At 40.4% G+C, this 18,224-nt stretch overlaps 1 protein-coding gene across 1 annotated transcript in view; it reads left to right on the top strand.

Moving 5' to 3' along the window:
• ptchd4 (patched domain containing 4) overlaps positions 1-17,344 on the top strand; it is a 77,344-nt gene extending 60,000 nt beyond the window's left edge. The window contains exon 3 of the mRNA XM_074615623.1: positions 316-17,344. Coding sequence (XP_074471724.1) covers positions 316-1,997 — 1,682 coding nt within the window. The 3' untranslated portion in view covers positions 1,998-17,344. The remainder of the gene's footprint in view (positions 1-315) is intronic.
• Positions 17,345-18,224: the final 880 nt, after the last annotated feature.

Genomic DNA, 18,224 nt, shown 5'->3' with positions numbered 1-18,224 from the left:
ACCCAAAACACACTTTTTCATAAAAAAACGTGTTTTTACAAGAATGCACTGCCGCGACATCCGACTCATTTTGATAGAGCGGGTCACAAATATGTAGTTTTAGGAATCCGTAGTATTCTAATAATGATAGTAGTCGGTGGCACAAAAATGTCGCTTCTGAAATCCTTCTGAGACATGGACCATTTCACTTCCTAGGAATGATTATATCATGCAAATAGAACCATTTTTCCAGACTATGTCATGTTTGATGTACACAGTGCTAATACATCAGTGCAAACAGAATTCTTACTGAGTTCTCTCTCTTTTTTCTTCTAGGCCATGGAACCAAAGGGGTGTTTGAGCTGCTGGCAGGCTGGAGGAGAACGAGGGAAAACCTCCCGTTCAAGGAGCGCGTGGCGGACGCTTTCGCCGACGTGATGGTGTGCTACACTATGACCAGCTCACTCTACATCATCACCTTTGGCATGGGAGCTAGCCCTTTCACCAACATCGAGTCGGTGAAAATCTTCTGCCAGAGTATGTGCGTCGCCATCCTGGTCAACTACTTCTACGTTTTCTCGTTCTACGGCTCCTGCCTGGTGTTTGCCGGACAGCTGGAGCAGAACCGCTACCACAGTGTTTTCTGTTGTAAAATCCCCTCAGTGGAGTACCTGGACCGCCAGCCCACGTGGTTTAAAACCATGATGAGCGACGGCCACGACTTGTCCACGCACCACGACAGCGTCCCCTATCAGAATCACTTCATCCAGCACTTCCTGCGCGAGCACTACACAGAGTGGATTACCAACACCTACGTCAAACCCTTTGTGGTCATTCTATATCTCATCTACGCCTCTTTCTCGTTCATGGGATGTTTACAAATCAGTGATGGATCAAATGTCGTGAACCTGCTGTCTAGCAACTCTCCGAGTGTTTCGTACGCGCTGACCCAGCAGAAATACTTCAGCAACTACAGTCCCGTGATTGGGTTTTACATTTACGAGCCCATCGAGTACTGGAACTCCACGGTGCAGGAGCACCTGAAGACTCTGAGTCATGGCTTCAACAAGATCTCTTGGATGGACAACTTTTTCCACTACCTGCGGGTGGTGAACGTGAGCGCATCAACCAAGAGCGACTTCATCACCATCCTCAAGGGCTCCTTCCTGCGCAGCCCGGAGTACCAGCACTTCACCGAGGACATCATATTCTCCAAGAACCGCGAGACCGATGAATACGACATCATCGCCTCACGGATGTACCTGGTGGCACGGACGACGGAGAAGAAGCGAGAGGAGGTGGTGGAGCTTCTGGAAAAGCTTCGTCCGTTGATGCTGATCAACAGCATCAAGTTCATTGCCTTCAACCCTACGTTTGTGTTCATGGACCGCTACAGCTCCTCCGTCATCTCGCCCATCCTGACCTCAGGCTTCAGCGTACTCACAATCCTCATCCTCACTTTCTTCCTGGTCATCAACCCCTTGGGAAACTTCTGGCTCATCCTCACGGTGACGTCCGTGGAGCTAGGCGTCTTGGGTTTGATGACCCTCTGGAATGTCGGCATGGACAGCATCTCAATCCTGTGCCTTATTTATACCCTCAACTTCGCCATGGATCACTGTGTACCCCACCTGTACACTTTTGTGCTGGCCACCGAGCACACAAGGACGCAGTGCATCAAGTTGGCACTGGAGGAGCACGGGGCAGCCATCCTGCAGAACACATCCTGCTTTGTGATCGGGATCATGCCCCTGGTGTTTGTGCCTTCCAATCTGACCTACACACTGTTCAAGTGCTCCCTCCTCACCGCGGGCTGCACAGTGCTGCACTGCTTCGTCATCCTGCCCGTCTTCCTGACCTTCTTCCCGCCGTCAAAAAAGAGACACAAGAAAAAGAAACGGGCCAAGCGTAAAGAGCGGGAAAGGGAGAGGGAACGGGAGCGGGAGAGGGAAAGGGAAAGGGAGGAGATAGAGTGCATCGAAGTCAGGGAGAATCCTGATCACGTGACAAACGTCTGAGTAGTTTGTAATTTTAGCAATGAGTATCAGTGGTTATCCGTCAGTTATTGGTGGATTATAGGTATTCTCCAATGGCGAGGCGCCTCTTGAGGTGCAGGGGGAGTCCGAGATGTCCCCTGAGGAGTGGGAACTGGTCACTCCCAACCAATAGCAGCTAAGTTGGCCAGAGTAGAGCGCAGCCCCACTGGTCAGTCATTCAGTCCTTCAGTCTGGACAGTGTATCTCATTTGCACAAACTGCAAAATGCTCACAATTCTAAAGCTCTTTCCCAACTATTTGGTATGTTAGTTCTCAGAACTTACGCTTGCTAAATCTGCAAGTAAATTCTAAACAAACGGTACGTTAGTCCATTTAAATATTAGCAATTCTATGTTCATCTCCTGCTATCAAAAGAACTGAGCGAGGAACATAGCAGTCTGTTAAGCCAAGGACAAGTTGGTGAAAGGGGTTAGTGTGATCATACAAAAGTGTGAAAACTGTGCAGGAGACGACTGCGCACGCACCTTACTCCGCACACCTTAATAACAGCAAAAAGATACCATACCAAATTCCGTGGAAAAGAGAGGAACCGTGGAAAGCACACCGCATGCTTTTCTGTGACATTAAAAATAGCTGAACAGCTGAACCGGGCAGATGGCATACACTGTGTCCATTATGAAGAATTATCTTGCACATTGCATCGTGTGAATAGAACTGTCGAGGTTTATATTAGCAGGAGACAAATATTTCTGCTTTATTCCAAGGGGTCGTAGGCAATGGCAAAAAGGAACTGCAGTGGGCTGCAGCGTATGAAGAGGAAGTGATAAGTGACTGTCGTGCAGCAGTGTCTGAGTATGACTTAAGTAAATCCTAAACTGCTTTCGCACCAGACCAGTAAAAACCAAAAGTGAAGTGTTTCCGAGGCTTGAAATATTGAACTTTCTAGCAGGTTGATAAACAATGGAAAGTTTCTGTGAGAGTATGAATGTCTCTGCAATCCACTTGCAAACGCTTACTGGCATGGCACTGGTAATTGGAAAGTTCTGAATGTGTTTCAAAACTAGCAGTTGTGCCAAATAGTGTACAGATTCTTTTTTTTTTTTTTTTTGACAGAGTTCTATAACAACAAAAAAGTCTCAGTAAGTTTGAACTTTCATATAAATCAACCATGACTTATGAATTATTCAAGCTAATTTAAATGATTGCTATTTAATGTTGTTCAGGTTTGTGAAGCAGGCTTTAAATTAAGCACCTTTTGTTAAGTACACGGTCTCTGAATAGTGTGAGAGACTGAAGAGAGTCGAAATGAAACTAGAACCTCCGGGTTTTTGTTCCAGAAGTAAGAAAACCTTGTTCAAAATCATTGACATTTGTAACAAAACAAATTAGTAAGAGTCCAGCCCTACAACATAACCTTTGTATGTCGTTCACGCCATTTTTCTAGACACGGATAGTACGTTTTCAAAAGAAAAATGCACAATCATTGTTTAGCTGCACTAATCAATATTTTTACGTTGACATCAAAGGAGACATGGGGTTGATCGAAAAGGTCACAGAGTTATCACCCAACTCTGCAGTTCCCCTCTTTTCTGCAGAGCGTTTTAGCATCTTCTAGTCCATTATTTTGTGGCCAGCAACCTAACCGTATGGTTCACTCTCGCTATTATCATCAACCTCTTTTCCTTCAGGCAGCTTTTTCCTGTAAAAAAGCTATGATATACCCTCTCTTCGCTACCTTCCCAGCAACAAAACAGCAGACAGACAAAGTTGGTGGACATAGTGAAGCATTTAGCGGCTAAAGAGCCACATATGTCCCCTCAGGAGTTGGTGGAGACCAAAAACAGAGCTTGAAGAACAGTGAATATTGGACTCACATTGGTCAGGCGATCAGAAACACAACGCTAAATGATTGCTAACGTTGCTTCCTATCTGCTGGATGTGTAAATAAGCAATTGCTTGCTAGTACATGCTAAGTTTTTTGAGGTGATAATTTGTCAAGATGTATTTCTCAGCATGTTCCGAGGCCCCACCATGACTAAAAACACGCTGTTTTAATGAACCCCCCAAGCCTAAGACCATCGTGGGTTAATATCAACAGCTTGACAGACTGGATATGACAGATACTAGCTAAGGAAGAAACAGTTATGATGATGTACAATATGCCAAAGGCCATGCTTGAAAATTTGTATGATTTTAACAGATTTTTTTAAACGTAAACAAATAATTTTTTTACCATCATCAAGGGTTCAAATGCTAAAAGCAGGTACTATAAACGACACTTGTTGATCTTAGAATATGGACAATGAACCCCAGGAAAGCATTTCACTTTTTCAGAAAGGCCAATCAAAGAAATCCTCAATGAGAGATTCCATAGAGTGCTCCAGGGATGACGTATTTTTGTAGGCCAACCAGGAAGTTAGCATCGCCCTGGTTCCCTCGACAAAAAGCCAATGGGATTTTTCCATTGGGTTTTGGATTATTGCATAAAATAAGCTCTGTGGCAAACACACGTTTATGTTACGTACATGTTTTGTTCAGCAAGATATGTTGTATCATATGTATCTCTTCCCAAATTAACGTTTTTAATAATTTTTGAAGTGTAAATTCAGTTGCTAGAAGAAAAAGCTAACTTTAGGGTATAGACGAACTACACCACAGTCGCATGAGCACAACGAGGCGGACGAGTCGGCGTGATGACGTTTAGCAGTCTCATTTAGCCACTTGTTAGCATCCGCCTTTTTTAAGACACATAAAGGCTTCAAAAGAGTGGGGTATTTATTAATGTATTTTATGTTGTCGAACAAAACGCTAAAATTTCTTAAGCTTGTGTTAACCACAGACCTTATTTCAGGTATCTAAATAAAAAACTATTCAAAAAAACCCACTGACTTCCAGACGAGGGAACCAGAAGTGCTAAAATGCTAACTCATTTCCGGGTTTTAGGACTCTGTAGCACTCTATTGAGCTACGAAAGCTACAGTAGTGGAACAGCATCTATGCTGGAAGTGACTTCAAGACTTCGGCTCTCTATTGGGAACATTGCAAAGGTGCAGACCACCACTGCCACCTATAGGCCTAGAGCTAAAGGCCTTTGCACACCGGCAACGTTTTTTTTTTGTTGTTTTTTTCAAATAACGGCATCGACCAATCATGTTGTAACGAATTGCGCCTATGTTTATGCAACAACAACACGGAGGCTTCGTATTTCGAACCAAGATTGCAATTTGTATTACTCCTTCGAACCTTGACAAAGGCAGCACATACCAGATCCACTCTTTCCGTTCTTACTTTTCACAATAAACGCCCTAGACATATAATATTCACAGGCGAATATTTCTCATTTTTGCGTTGTTGATTCGTCATGCCCCGTTGTGTAAAGGCCTTAACACTTCAAATAAAATCCCATCGAAAAATTGGAGTTCTACTCCACAAATACTTTTCTTCAAAATTCAGTCTTATAGCAGTCTAAAATGGCTGCCGTCTCCCCAGAGGGTAAACAGTATTATCTAGATGTGCCAAAGAATCTCTGTTGCAGTCCCAAAACAAACACACTCAAGGTCAGCAGCTCTGATGGATACCAATCTCACACTGACCTCCTTGCAGGCGGATCTTAGCTGGTGCCATGTGATAGAGAGGCCCCATATGTGAGCAGATGTGGCTGATTGCAGATCAGTCAATACCGTCATAGGGGATCGGCGAGGCTGTCATTGAGGGGGACACTGCTGTCTCTTTTCTTCATGGTGCCACTGAGAAAGTGAATGGCACTCACAAAGGACAGATAACCAGGCAGCTGGGGTTAGATTATTATATTCATATTGGAACAAATGTCCGTGAGAAATATGTGTTTGACAAAGGAGCGCGTGAGGGAAGAAGATCCAAGTGGCAAATCATTAACTATCAAAAAGGCTGTTGAACCCACTTCTTGTGTAAATTAACGAACAAATGAGATGCAAAGGTGGAAAAGAATCATCGTTTACCTGTCATACTTTACCACAGACAAATTTCCTGCTTTTGTGGAGTTAGAAAGTCATCTTAAGTGCTGAATTGTCAACGTTAAGAACCTTATAACTTTCATCAACCAAGCATTTTTGGCAGTTTTTGGCAAGCCACTTCCTGCAGCAGCTGCAGTGAACGTCACATTATGTAAAAGCGATGTCATGTATGTATAGCAAGAAGGCATGAAAAGTTTGAAACACGGGAAAGAAATGCAAATCTTAAATAATTTACTTCCCAAAAATGAACTGTGTTTGCATGGCACTGTATTGTATGTATGCATGTATTTAATTTTTCTGTATGAAGTCTGCGTTTTTTTTAATTTTTTTTAATTTTTTTTGCTACACTGTAGTGACTTATGTTTGTTGTTTCGATGCATATTCTGTAACACCATGTGCTGCAAAAGAACAAAATTAGTCATATCTGTTCCAAAACAAAAAGCCAGAGGATATTTCATGTGTAAAATAACTGTAAATTACTCTTTTCTATATTTTCTAAGAAAAAAAACTATACTATAGAAAGATTTTTAATGACAGAATTTTCTTAAAAAAAAGAATTAAAAAGGGAAAAAAAAGTTGAACACAGTAGGCCAGTAATAAACAGTGGAATGTTACCAGTATACTAGATCGTATTCCTTGCACACTGCAGTGTCAATGTTTGTTGATGATTCACGTTTTTATATGGGAAACTGTGGCCACCATTTTATTGTTTTTTTGTGCGTCTTGACTCAATATTCTCTACTTGGCCCTCACATTTAAGGAAATCATTAATTACTCAACAGTCCTTTTTTAGCAACAGAACAGTCTATCAGACTTTGTGGTGTTCACTTTTAATAAAAAATCTAGGTTATAAATTTACAGAATATAGATGGAATCTCCAATTTATGTCTGAAATACTGCTATTACAGTTTCCTCTTCGGCAGGTCAAGCTTAGCGGCAAATATTTTAATATTTAGCATTGCTGTTAACTCTTCTGGATCATTATTCCTAAATATACTTGGTGTCCTCTTAGGCAACCTGTCATTGCTGCCTAGAAAGCTATTTGCTGTTACTTCGCCACATTCACCACTTTTCGGCTTCCTTACATTCCCAATGCTGAATGCCGTCTGATTAGGCACCTGTGTATTTAAATAGCATCATTAGAAATGAATAGAACGTATTCCTCTATGGCAACACACTGAGTCTTACCAATGGGTTACTGAAACAGCATGTGATATCCGATATTTAAAACACATCTTTATAGTGTCTTCGGTCTTCTTTTGACAAAAAAAAAAAAACAGCTTAAAAGGGCAAGTGTGTAGCATTTTGGGGGATCTATAAGCATAAATGGAATAAACTATTCATAACTATGTTTTCATTAGTGTATAAATCACCTGACACAAAGAATCATTGTGTTTTCGTTAGCTTAGAATGAGCCCTTCATATCTACATAAGGAGCGGGACCTCTTCACGGAGTCCTTCCATTTTGTTCCGCCATGTTTCTACAGTAGCCTAGAATGGACGAACCAAACAACGGCTCTAGTAAGAGCCTTTCGCATTTTTACATTACCTGAAGGCCACCGTAGTTCTCCGACGCGCTTGTGAAACTGCGCTATCGTAAGCCGCAGAGTACTAAACCGTGGTGCTGCCAGCCGCTGCCTGACTTCCGTTGCTCCTAAAGTAGTGTTATTATGGTAAGGATAGTCTCCGAGCGAGGCGAACGCCGTTACCACGGTTTTGCACTCACGTTATCGCAGTCTTGGAAAGGGAGGAATGAGCGGAAGGGTATTCAGTTGGTTGCAATCTGCAACCGCACCACTAGATGCCACCGAATCCTACACACTGTACCCTTTAAAAGTATGAGCTTGGCATTCTTCAAAATTGTTCCTATTGTCAACAAATCCCCTGAAAAGGCCAAAACTAACATGTGTCAGTCCGTCTCTCAATACTCTCTGACTTACCTACCCTATTTTTGGCACTCTGTCCCAAGCCCACTGAAAACAGGCTTGGTTCCCATTGGTTTGCACTGCAGTAGTTGACAAGTGTTACTCAAACAGGGGTAAATGGTGCATTTGTAGGACTATTTTCAGCAGCTTATGAATATAAAATTGGCATGCTACTCAGTAATGAAGCTCTATAGACCAGAGGAATAAGATATCAGGCTTTGATACACACAGGATCAATTGGTGGTTTGGGGTCTTTTCATTGGATTTGTTGACAGTAAGATACAATATATTGCCAGCCTCATTCTTTAAAAGATAAACTGGTCTGGTGTGCTTTAAAAATAAATTTAATGAGGTACCAGATACTCCTGAAGCTGATATGCTTTCTGCTCTAAAAAGCTAAGCTTTGTAGGTTTTATTATATTTTCAGTATATGTTTCTGTGTCTGACTTCGATACATTTGTAGTACATTTAGGTTGTTTGAGTCATATTTATTCACTTGCTTTATCATCATGTAAAAACTAACCTTCATCCACGAACGCAGCACTTCTTTTCAAAAAGCGATAATGGTGACCATACCTCTTCAAGTGTTGCACATTTTCTAATGTTAACAAATCAGTTTCATTGGATCCATACTGTAAGCTCCTGCAATATGGTGTGTAGTGGCCCCTTTTTGTCTTTTATGGGGATACCATAACTAAAATGTATGTGATACTGTGACATTATAGCTAAAATATCCATATGGCATTAAATGGGTACAATGCATGATCATCAAAAAGCAAAATAGAAATTAATATGCTAAAATCTTTGGTGTTATTTTGGAAGTCAATGTTTGGGCAGGTAGATAGGATGTCCTATCCTTTGCCCACGCACCAGCACATATTCAGTTTGTACAACCAGGGACAGCACAATATTTCCACAATACAGGGCAATAAAATTATGCAATCACCACTTCGCTAGTTGAATAATCTACATTGCAACCACAGCCTTAGAGGACAAATTGCTGTTTTATTGCAACTCATCTATCTTATATGTCAACTAACAAAGCCAAAAAAAATAGGCTCTAGTGCGCCCCATTCATCAAACCTGTTATTTAATGGCATATACAGTTCTTCAACATTTTTCATAAAGTTTCAACATTGTGCACCTATCTCTATCTATCTATCTACAGTATGTTTATATAATGATTTGTTTACTTCATTATTCATTTGAAATGCTAAAATATGGCAACAATACCTAGAGGTTTGTGTTGCTGTCAAAAAGCTATTTTTGTGCTACAGTTTCCCTATCCTTGCCCATATAACATATCTAACCGATGGTCTCGTATAACTTGCCTGATTTGAGTTTTGTGACCCAAACACATAGGATAAAAGGATAAAATACATGTTTATAATGTGTCCACGTAACTCTGGTAAGAGTATACACGGTTGTTTGCTCTTATTATTCTATGTATTTGGAGGATTATGGTCAGTTTGACTTTGCCAAAGTCTGAGCCTTATATACTGTGTCTTAAAAGGGGTGTACCACTCAGTTTAGGAAGATACATATGCTATGTGGGCCTATGGAAAGGCCAGTCCAGTCCTTATTAGCATGGACAGCACTCCCTCAAACCACAAAGTACCCAGAAGTAATTGTTGCTTACGGAACTGAGGTTAGAAGAATGCTCACATTATGGTTACTAAGTAATGTCTCACTATAGATCCCTAAAAAGTCAGTTCATACTGACTGTCAGTTGCTGTAACAGGTAGGCTGTATTTTTTTGTGGGAGGCTAACTTTTTAGGCTAACATTTTAGGCTTAAAATTAGTAATGTAGTAGAACTACATAACACAACCTAAGGACAAAATGAAGACTGGTATATAACTTTACAGACTAGTCTTACATAGGCTAATGGGATAATAGATGTGGTTCCTAGACCGTTTATTAAAGTGAGACTATGTAACTTTCGCTCAACAGTGGCCACCATGTCTACAAGTGACAGTTATGGAAAATAGGTAAATGCTAAACCTGTGTTTAGCAGGTATAAAGGAGTCATCAAGTAATTGAACTGACTCAAGTAATGTCAGTTATACTACTGTAGCTATGTCTAAAGTCGGCTAACGTTACCTTAAATTAGCCAGTTTGTGAAATAGTTACGACATTGAATGTATTGATTTGTGTACATAGACACAAATTTCCCATTTTTTTCGTGATCGTCAGCACAAAATCAATTCTTACATAATCCACATAATTGTGAACCGGGAAGTATAAAGGTGAACGCAGCGTAGGGAGGAGGTTGGGGGGGATGCGTGGGTCAAAAATCACAGGACTTTCGCCCAGCAGACCGATGTTTGTGTCCCATGTGAAACTAGAAGTCAACGTTAATATATTTCTTACGTAACTTCCGGTTACTACTTTCAGTACTGTTTATTTAACCCAAACCGTGACCTTTTCCTAAACTTAACTAAGTAGTTTTGTTGCCTAAGCCTAACCAATTCGATCTTTTCCTAAACCTAACAAAATAGTTTTAATTTGAGACTATTTTAAGGCTGGAGCGGAAATTGACACATGCATTAAGTGTTGCTAGACATTTGTAGGAAATCGCACAAAATATACGTCGTTGAATGTCATGTCTGTGTTCACAAATCAAATAGATTAAGTTTCGTGACTATTTCACAAACTGCCATACCAGAGCAAGAAAGGTTGTATCGGCAAAATTGTTGGGGAATGTTCCCCTATGTTTCTTAACATATCTGAAACATCCCTGAGTAAATGTGCATTTTAGAATTTCAAACATTTCCACTTTAGCCCTGTTTCACACTGGCAACTTTTAGCCTTGTATTTAGCTTATTTTCAGGGGATAACCCCACAAACTCAAGACTAACACTGCTTTGGAGCAATGCCAGCAAGCCCTAGCTAAAATCGGGGTTAGCTCACAATGGAATGTGCTGGGATTGTGCCAGTGTGAAAGCTTTCTTAGCCCCAGGCTAACAGATCACTTAGCCTGGGTCTAAGTGCAGTATGATTAGCCCTAATTAGCTAGCATGAACCACCAGAAACTACTGACTACGCTGGAGCAGGAGAGGTTGCAGCGGCTAAACTAAAGCGTACTGAATTGTGTAATTGCGTTTTATTCCTTAGACATTTTTCATTAGTGAGAGGAAGAATGTGTAATTGCTTTTTCTTTACCTTGCTAACATTAACAATTGCCACTAGAAGCTCCTGGCCAGAGCAAGAAAGGTTGCAATACAGTGTATTAACCAAGTAAGGGTGAATTGTATGGCTTTTGTATATAACTTTACATTTGCAAAAAGAAGGATTTGTCATTTCCTCTATCAAAAGTTCCATAGTCTCACTTTAAATGTCAATTTTGTGGTAAGGAGAACCTTCAAGCAAAGTTCTCAAGGTGTTTCATGGAGGTACTTTAAAAGTGACTGTTTTATCATTAAGAAGAGACCTTTTGGGACAGAAAATATTCCCCCAACAACCTTTGAAGATAGAAAGAAGTTAATATGTCAAGGGAACATTATGTGCAGTATTAACTGGGTGTAGAGAAATCAGATAAAACTAAAATTTTCTGCTATAGTACATCTTACAAATGTAGTTCAGATTGGTTGACTCGGAATCAGAGGTTTGCATGCTGATGATGACTGATCTGACTCTCTGTACCTGACTACAATGGTTTCTCAAAGTGGGTGGTATTCCTCTTTTAAGTGTTGTAAGCGCCTGGTAGCTTCATAAGTCTGTGCTCTTCATATTACCGGCGGCATTGCCTTACATGTGTTTCCCGGGATTTCAATACAGATGTCGATATCTTTAAGGTGGAGTATTTTTCTTACATTGTGACTGAGATATCAATGTGAAGTATGTTAGAAGTACTTTAGAACCAGGTGCAGTAAAACTACACTGTGATGAGATGACAATGGTGTCAAATGTTGTCGGTCGTTTGTGTGTTGTTTGAGTAGGTGAGTGGAATTAAATAGGAGGGTAACTTGTCATTTGATATGGTTACAATACCGTGGAATTTAGGCTTCTAAATGCTGTTAATTCTGCCTTTCTCATAACTGTTCATCTTACGACAATAACTCACAATCTTATGAATTTGTACATAATGTCGTCGCTATGAAACAGAGAAGAGCATGCATGTTTGGGCCCAGAAATTATGGTTCACACGTCGGGATTTTCCCAAAGAATGAATTGTAATCCCATTCTCACCACCTCTAGTCACTGTTGGCATTCCCTATGTTATGTACATGCTAATGTCACTCAGCTGTGTACAGCTCTGCTTGGCTTTTGTATCGCACACAAACACATGCACACATGTTGCCGAGGTATACTCTTCAAAGAAGAACAGGAAATTATCAGTTCAGTCTTCGGGTGTTGCTTGTTTTTCCGGTTGCCTTCTTAGGTGTTGGCAGAGTTTAAACTCTGTTTTGCTAATCTTTGCCTCTTACCAAGCAGCAGGAAGATTTAACCTCATTTGACTGAAGTGACACAGGGAGAAACACAGGGGGGGGGGGAGTGAGAGGAAATGTAGGCGAGGATGAGAGAAGTGTTAGGGGGAGGAAGAGATAAAGGAAAAAGGATGCCAGCAAAACGGAAGGTAAGCCCTCATTTGAATTTGAGAAGATTCCAGCAGTAGGGAAGTTTTTCTGGTGAAGAGAGATGACGTATGAATGGAGGGGGACTGTGCTCATGTTGAGTCCTTTGCTGATTTAATGAGTCTTACTGGCTTATTTTACTGAGAGAATGGCTCTCTGTTGTGACAGATGCAGATTTGCTTGTTTCAGAGGAAAGTGACTCTATCTCAAAAAGGTTAGATTTCTCCATTACCGTCAAGACACTGCCACTCTCATTTTTCAATGATTCTCAAATCAAGTTCAGATGAAGAAAATGGAATTAGCCCTGTCTCCTAAAAATTCCCATTCAACAAAACTGAATTTTGAATTACGTTTCGAAGAAAACATATTTTGTCACGGATTAAGTTTGATTTGACATATATGCCGAATCACCAATACGTCATCACGGACGTATTGGTGATTCGGCATGAGAAGGAGGTCGGGGTGGTGAATGGGTCCAACAAACACAGGACTTTCACCCAGGAGACGCTGGAGACCTAACAAAGTAGTTTTGTTGCATAAATCTAACCAACTAGTTTTGTTGTCTAAACCTAACCCAAGTAGTTTGTTGCCTAAACCCAACAAAATAGTTTTGTTCCTTAGAGCTAACAAAGTAGTTCTGTGGCCTAAACCTAACCCAAGTAGTTTGTTGCCTAAACCTAACCCAACTAGTTTGTTGCCTAAACCCAATGAAATAGTTTTGTTCCCGAAACCCAATGAAATAGTTTTGTTGCCTAAACTTAACAAAGTTGTTTTGTTGTCTTAACCAAACCAAGTAGTTTTGTGCCTAAACTTAACCCAAGTAGTTTATTGCCTAAACTCAATGAAACAATTTTGTTCCTTAAACCTAACAAAGTAGTTTTGATGCCTAAATCTAACAAATTAGTGTTGATGTCTAAAACTCACTAAGCACTTTTGTTGCCTAAACCTAACCAAATAGTTGTGTTGCCTAAATCTAACCAAGTAGTTTTGTTGCCTAAACCTAACCAAGTATTTTTGATGACTAAACCTAACAAATGTTTTGTTGCCTAAACCTAACCAAGTAGTTTTTTTTTGCCTAAATCTAACAAAGTAGTTATGTTGTCTAAACCTAACAAAGTAGTTTTGTTGCCTAAACATAACAAAGTAGTTTGATGCTTAAACCTAACCAAGTATTTTTGCTGCATTTTTTTTGTTTTGTTTTAATTTACAACGTTAACCACGTGTATAAAACTGTTTAAAACTGTGACCGTAATCCAGGAGAAAATACATTTCCCTCGGATAATAATTTAGCATGCAGTTTAGTTGTATGAGAACTTAATTCTGTAGGAGACAGGGTTGCAGATTTTATAGCATGTTTAAATTAAAAGGTTACTCCAGCATGTTAATATTGCACTTCTATAAAGGTGGGGGACTTGTGAGAGACAGATTTTTAAAAAAGAATATATCCAAGGCCAACGTCACCTGACTTTTAGTTCCTATGCTGGGCAAATTGTGAAGTCTGAATAAACAAAACCCACACAGTCCTGATGTAGCAGATTAGCTGAGTTTGTGAGTGTAAAAACTAGTTCTAAATATATACTAAAAATGCTTTTGACCCAACTTTAACATTGATTGTTACTTATTTGGTCATGAACATTAAATGTTGCACAGAAAATATAAAGATTTGAAATCAAGTTTTCAGGGGCTTTAAAGGTACAGGGACCCTCTGTAAAGCCAGTGTTTAAGGGCGCCACTTCAGGGCCTTTACCATTGCAGTTTTTAATTGTTCTTCAGTGGTGCATATTAGCGACCAAATAAGTGACTGTCGTACAGACAACCTGGGGCTTTTCAACCCGATTACAGGCCCAAAGCATGTAATAAACCCGCCTGTCCACCAGAGGACAGAGTGTTAATGTCACATTTTTCCTCGCATGAATATTACAAGCCTGTATAGACGTGTAGTACCAGCAGGGAGCAACAAAGCCACTCATTTAGGATTAGGCAACAAAACCACTTAGTTAGGTTTAGAGAACATTTCTTGGATGGGCTTGAAATAATACATAAACTAAGTAAAACATGTACGGAAACAGACAAACGTCACTAACCTAACTTGCAAAATGAAACTCCAGCCTCAAACACGGGTCTCCCGCTTTAAAGTCCTGTGTTTGTTGGACCCAACCCGCCCACCATAAGTGGTCTTTCTCTCTTTATATACTTCATAACTAGTTCTGAAGATAGGCTTCCGTCACCATACAAAACGTGACGACTGTCACTTCATAACACTGCACCTTCATTCAGCCGTGTAATATTCACCTTTTGGCGACACAAAACTTGACACTGACGAGCTTTCTTCCGGTGGACGGGCGGGACACGCTTTGCCGTGAGACTAGGCTGGGCTTTTAGATTCTGGGGCCCTGGGGCAGTGGCCGACTTTCTCCAGCCAAACGCTGGATACTACACTTCCCATAATGCAACTTTGCATCTTTCATTTGACCCTAAATGCCTAAATGCCCACATCTTTGAAACTCCACATAGTTTCAATGTTAGTTTCAATAGTTTCAATGTGTAGTACTCTCTATGACAAGTGAACTGAATTTGAGGTGTAAAATTGCTGGAGTGCCCTTTTAAAGATCAGTAAATGGTCAGAATTCAGCAGGGAGGAACTAGTATTATTTTCAAAGTTCGGATTCAGAAAACCATCTGTGTGACGGAGGAAAGTGCTCGTCAAGTTACTGTGTCTTATTGGCAGTATAGAAGAAGTAGATGGACTAGTGTGAGACTGGGCTTTATACTGCACGATGCTGGAAGTTTTACTGTACACGGCAACATCATAGTGGCTTTTTATAATCCCCCTAACGTTTCACTTCCTGAGCTGACGGAGACTGGCAGCAGGAGTGGCTGCTGTCGCGTCGTGCTCCGTTGCAGCGTTATTGCGCCAAGCTGCCTTGGCCGGGGATATTTTTGGCTCCCACCTTGTCTTAATCCTGTCGTGATTCTCCAATAGATTATTCATGCTTCCCCTCCTGCTTATCCCACCTTCTTCCCCTCTCACCCTACCTCCTCTCTTTCTCACCTTCCCCATCCTCCCCCTCCTGAGCGCCTTCCTTCCTAACACCACCACCACCACCACTAACAGTCTTCCCCCGTAAACATCATTACCATGCATGCATGGTGTGTGCTCTCATGATGTGCACCAATCACTTCTATATAATGTTTTCATTTAGGTTATATAATATATCTGCAGTTTTCTCCATACTATCCAAATATATAAATAAATATGTCAATAAATCAATAATCTTGTTAGCACCATTACCTACCTTTTAATGTATCCCTCCACTCTATACCCTTCATTTAGATAGCTTTTCTTCACAACCTATTAAAGTAGCCTGAAATCCCTGCTGAGGACCGCTGTGATAATTACTTCCATAGAATTCTCTCTTTTGCTGTTTCTCTCTCCACCTAAAAAGAGGTCCTGAAGACTCTTGGCGATGAATAGACTTGAAAAAGTATATGAATATATATTTCACTAGAGACTGAGGGTCCCATCAGCCTTTGCTGAATGTGAACAGAACAGTGAGTTAGAGTTCTCTGTGAAATCTTTATTTTATTTACAGTTTGTGACACTGTGCAATGTTGCTGACAAATGATGGGATGATGATAGAAAGTTGTTGTTGTACTGCATTGAGAAAGTGGAAATATTATTATAGGTAACTCTACTTCTAATTCTATATCTAGTTCATCTTAAAGAGTACGGACAAATATTGCAGCTCGCATCCAATCCACTTTCAGTTTCAGAGTACATCCACACTAAGCCAGCTGAATTTGAGAATGCCAACACATTCCCACTCCGTCAAATACTGCAGCCTGGTCAGTGACCCTACGTTTCAAGCTGTGACGCCCTTCGTAGCCCTCCAGCGTCAGTTTTCCATGTGTCAATTTCCGCTTGTTACATGTGTACACTGTCTTTCCAAAATAAACTTCTGTTTTCACAGTAAACTACTTGGTTAGGTTTAGGAAAAGATTGTGGTTTGGGTTAAAATAAAGTATGTTTGTTACGTAGGCTATGTTATGTACGCGACGTAGTAATGTTACATAACTTTGCACAATCTATGTAACATGGTTAAGTAGGCTATGTTACGCAACTCAAAATTCCACATGTTGACTTTTGGTTTCACACGGGACACAAACAAAGGTCTCCTGGGTGAAAGTGTTGTTGGACCCAAAATCCAGCTGACCTTCTTCCTACGCAGACTTTATCAGTCTTTATACTACGTGGCCTGACTTCCTCTTTTACTCCTACCATAACTATGGCCACGTAGAGCGTCATAGTTTGACGCGTAGGGCTACTGACCAAGCTGCCAGCTCAGTTTTACCAAATGACGTATGACTGACACGGCAATTTGTAAATAATTTTGTGTACAACAACAACGCCGTTCGTCATGTAGTCTGTACTGACTGCCATGTAAACGCATCCGCGTGAATATGCAACGCTCAGAGATAGTTGAGTTATTTGAAGTTATATTACATTTGTGGCGTGTTTTCTGTACATATGTTACGTTGTTTACATACCTATTTTACTTAGTTTACGTATTTATTTTAAACCTAACCGTGATGCTTTTCCTAAACCTAACTAAATGGTTCTGTGTCCTTAACATAACTGCAGCTTAGTCATCAGTGACCGTAGTTTTTTTGCTTAAATAAAACCGCGATTGGTTCACGGTTGTGAAATGCACACGATTTGACTGTTATCAGGCCATTAAGTAGTTGTTATCGGTCGCTATAAGCACCATAGATGTGGGTCAATAGGGGCCTACTACGCCTACTACTTTGTAAAAGTGAAAGTAAAACTTGAAAGCAACATGTTCTAACATGTAAAAACATGTTAGAACGTGTTGCTTTCAAATGAAACGTCATGTTTTGAATACAAACAAAAAGGCTTCTTTAGGTTTAGGTAACAAAACTACAACTTCTTTAGATTTAGGCAAAAAAGTGAAGTTGAGGGAAAAACATTATGTTTTGGGTTAAAATAACTGAACACAAAGACAACTACACGTTGTTGGTTTCACATGGGATGCAAACTTTGGTCTCCTGGGTGAAAATATGTGTTTATACTACAGCGCCTGACTTCCACTTCTGCTCCTGTCATAATTACTACGGTCGCTACCATGACCATGTCCACCATGAGAATAAATGATAAATCCTACTAGTGTGTGTAGTAGTTCTCTATTGACCCACATCTATGGGGCTTATAGCGACTGATAACGTCTATTTAACAGCCTGACAGCAGTTTAATCGAAAGGTATGAAAAAGCCGCTTTGCAGTGTTAACCCTGTGGTGTGAAATGATCCTTAAAATGTGCTATTTATACGCCTTCACATGAGATCAGGTTGTCCAACCTGATCTCATATAGATTGTCAATCATTTTTTTTTTTTTATCATATGACCCCTTAGTGGTTTTCCTACAGTTCAACGTAGACATAAAATGCCAGTGCTAACACGTTGTTTAAACAGCATTTAAAAAATTCGGCTAAGTGTGGACGTAGCGTCTGATGACTACAAAACTAGTGTAGCTGCAAGGTTGCTGGTCCGTAGTCTGGAAAGATAATCTCCAAATCTCTAGCACAAAAGAGTTTATCAAAGAATAAAAAAAAGAAAAAGAGAACTTATAATACAAATTGTATGTCCTTTAAGACAGTGTGATATCAAACACAGTTATATTTATTGTAACATAGAATCATCTCCAGCTCTTTAGTGTCACATTGCCCGACCACGAAAT

Source organism: Sebastes fasciatus, chromosome 18 (assembly GCF_043250625.1).
Source record: "Sebastes fasciatus isolate fSebFas1 chromosome 18, fSebFas1.pri, whole genome shotgun sequence".
In the NCBI taxonomy this organism is placed as follows: Eukaryota; Metazoa; Chordata; class Actinopteri; order Perciformes; family Sebastidae; genus Sebastes; species Sebastes fasciatus.
The sequence above is the reverse complement of the archived record's forward strand: the minus strand, read 5'-3'. Positions and strand labels throughout refer to the sequence as shown.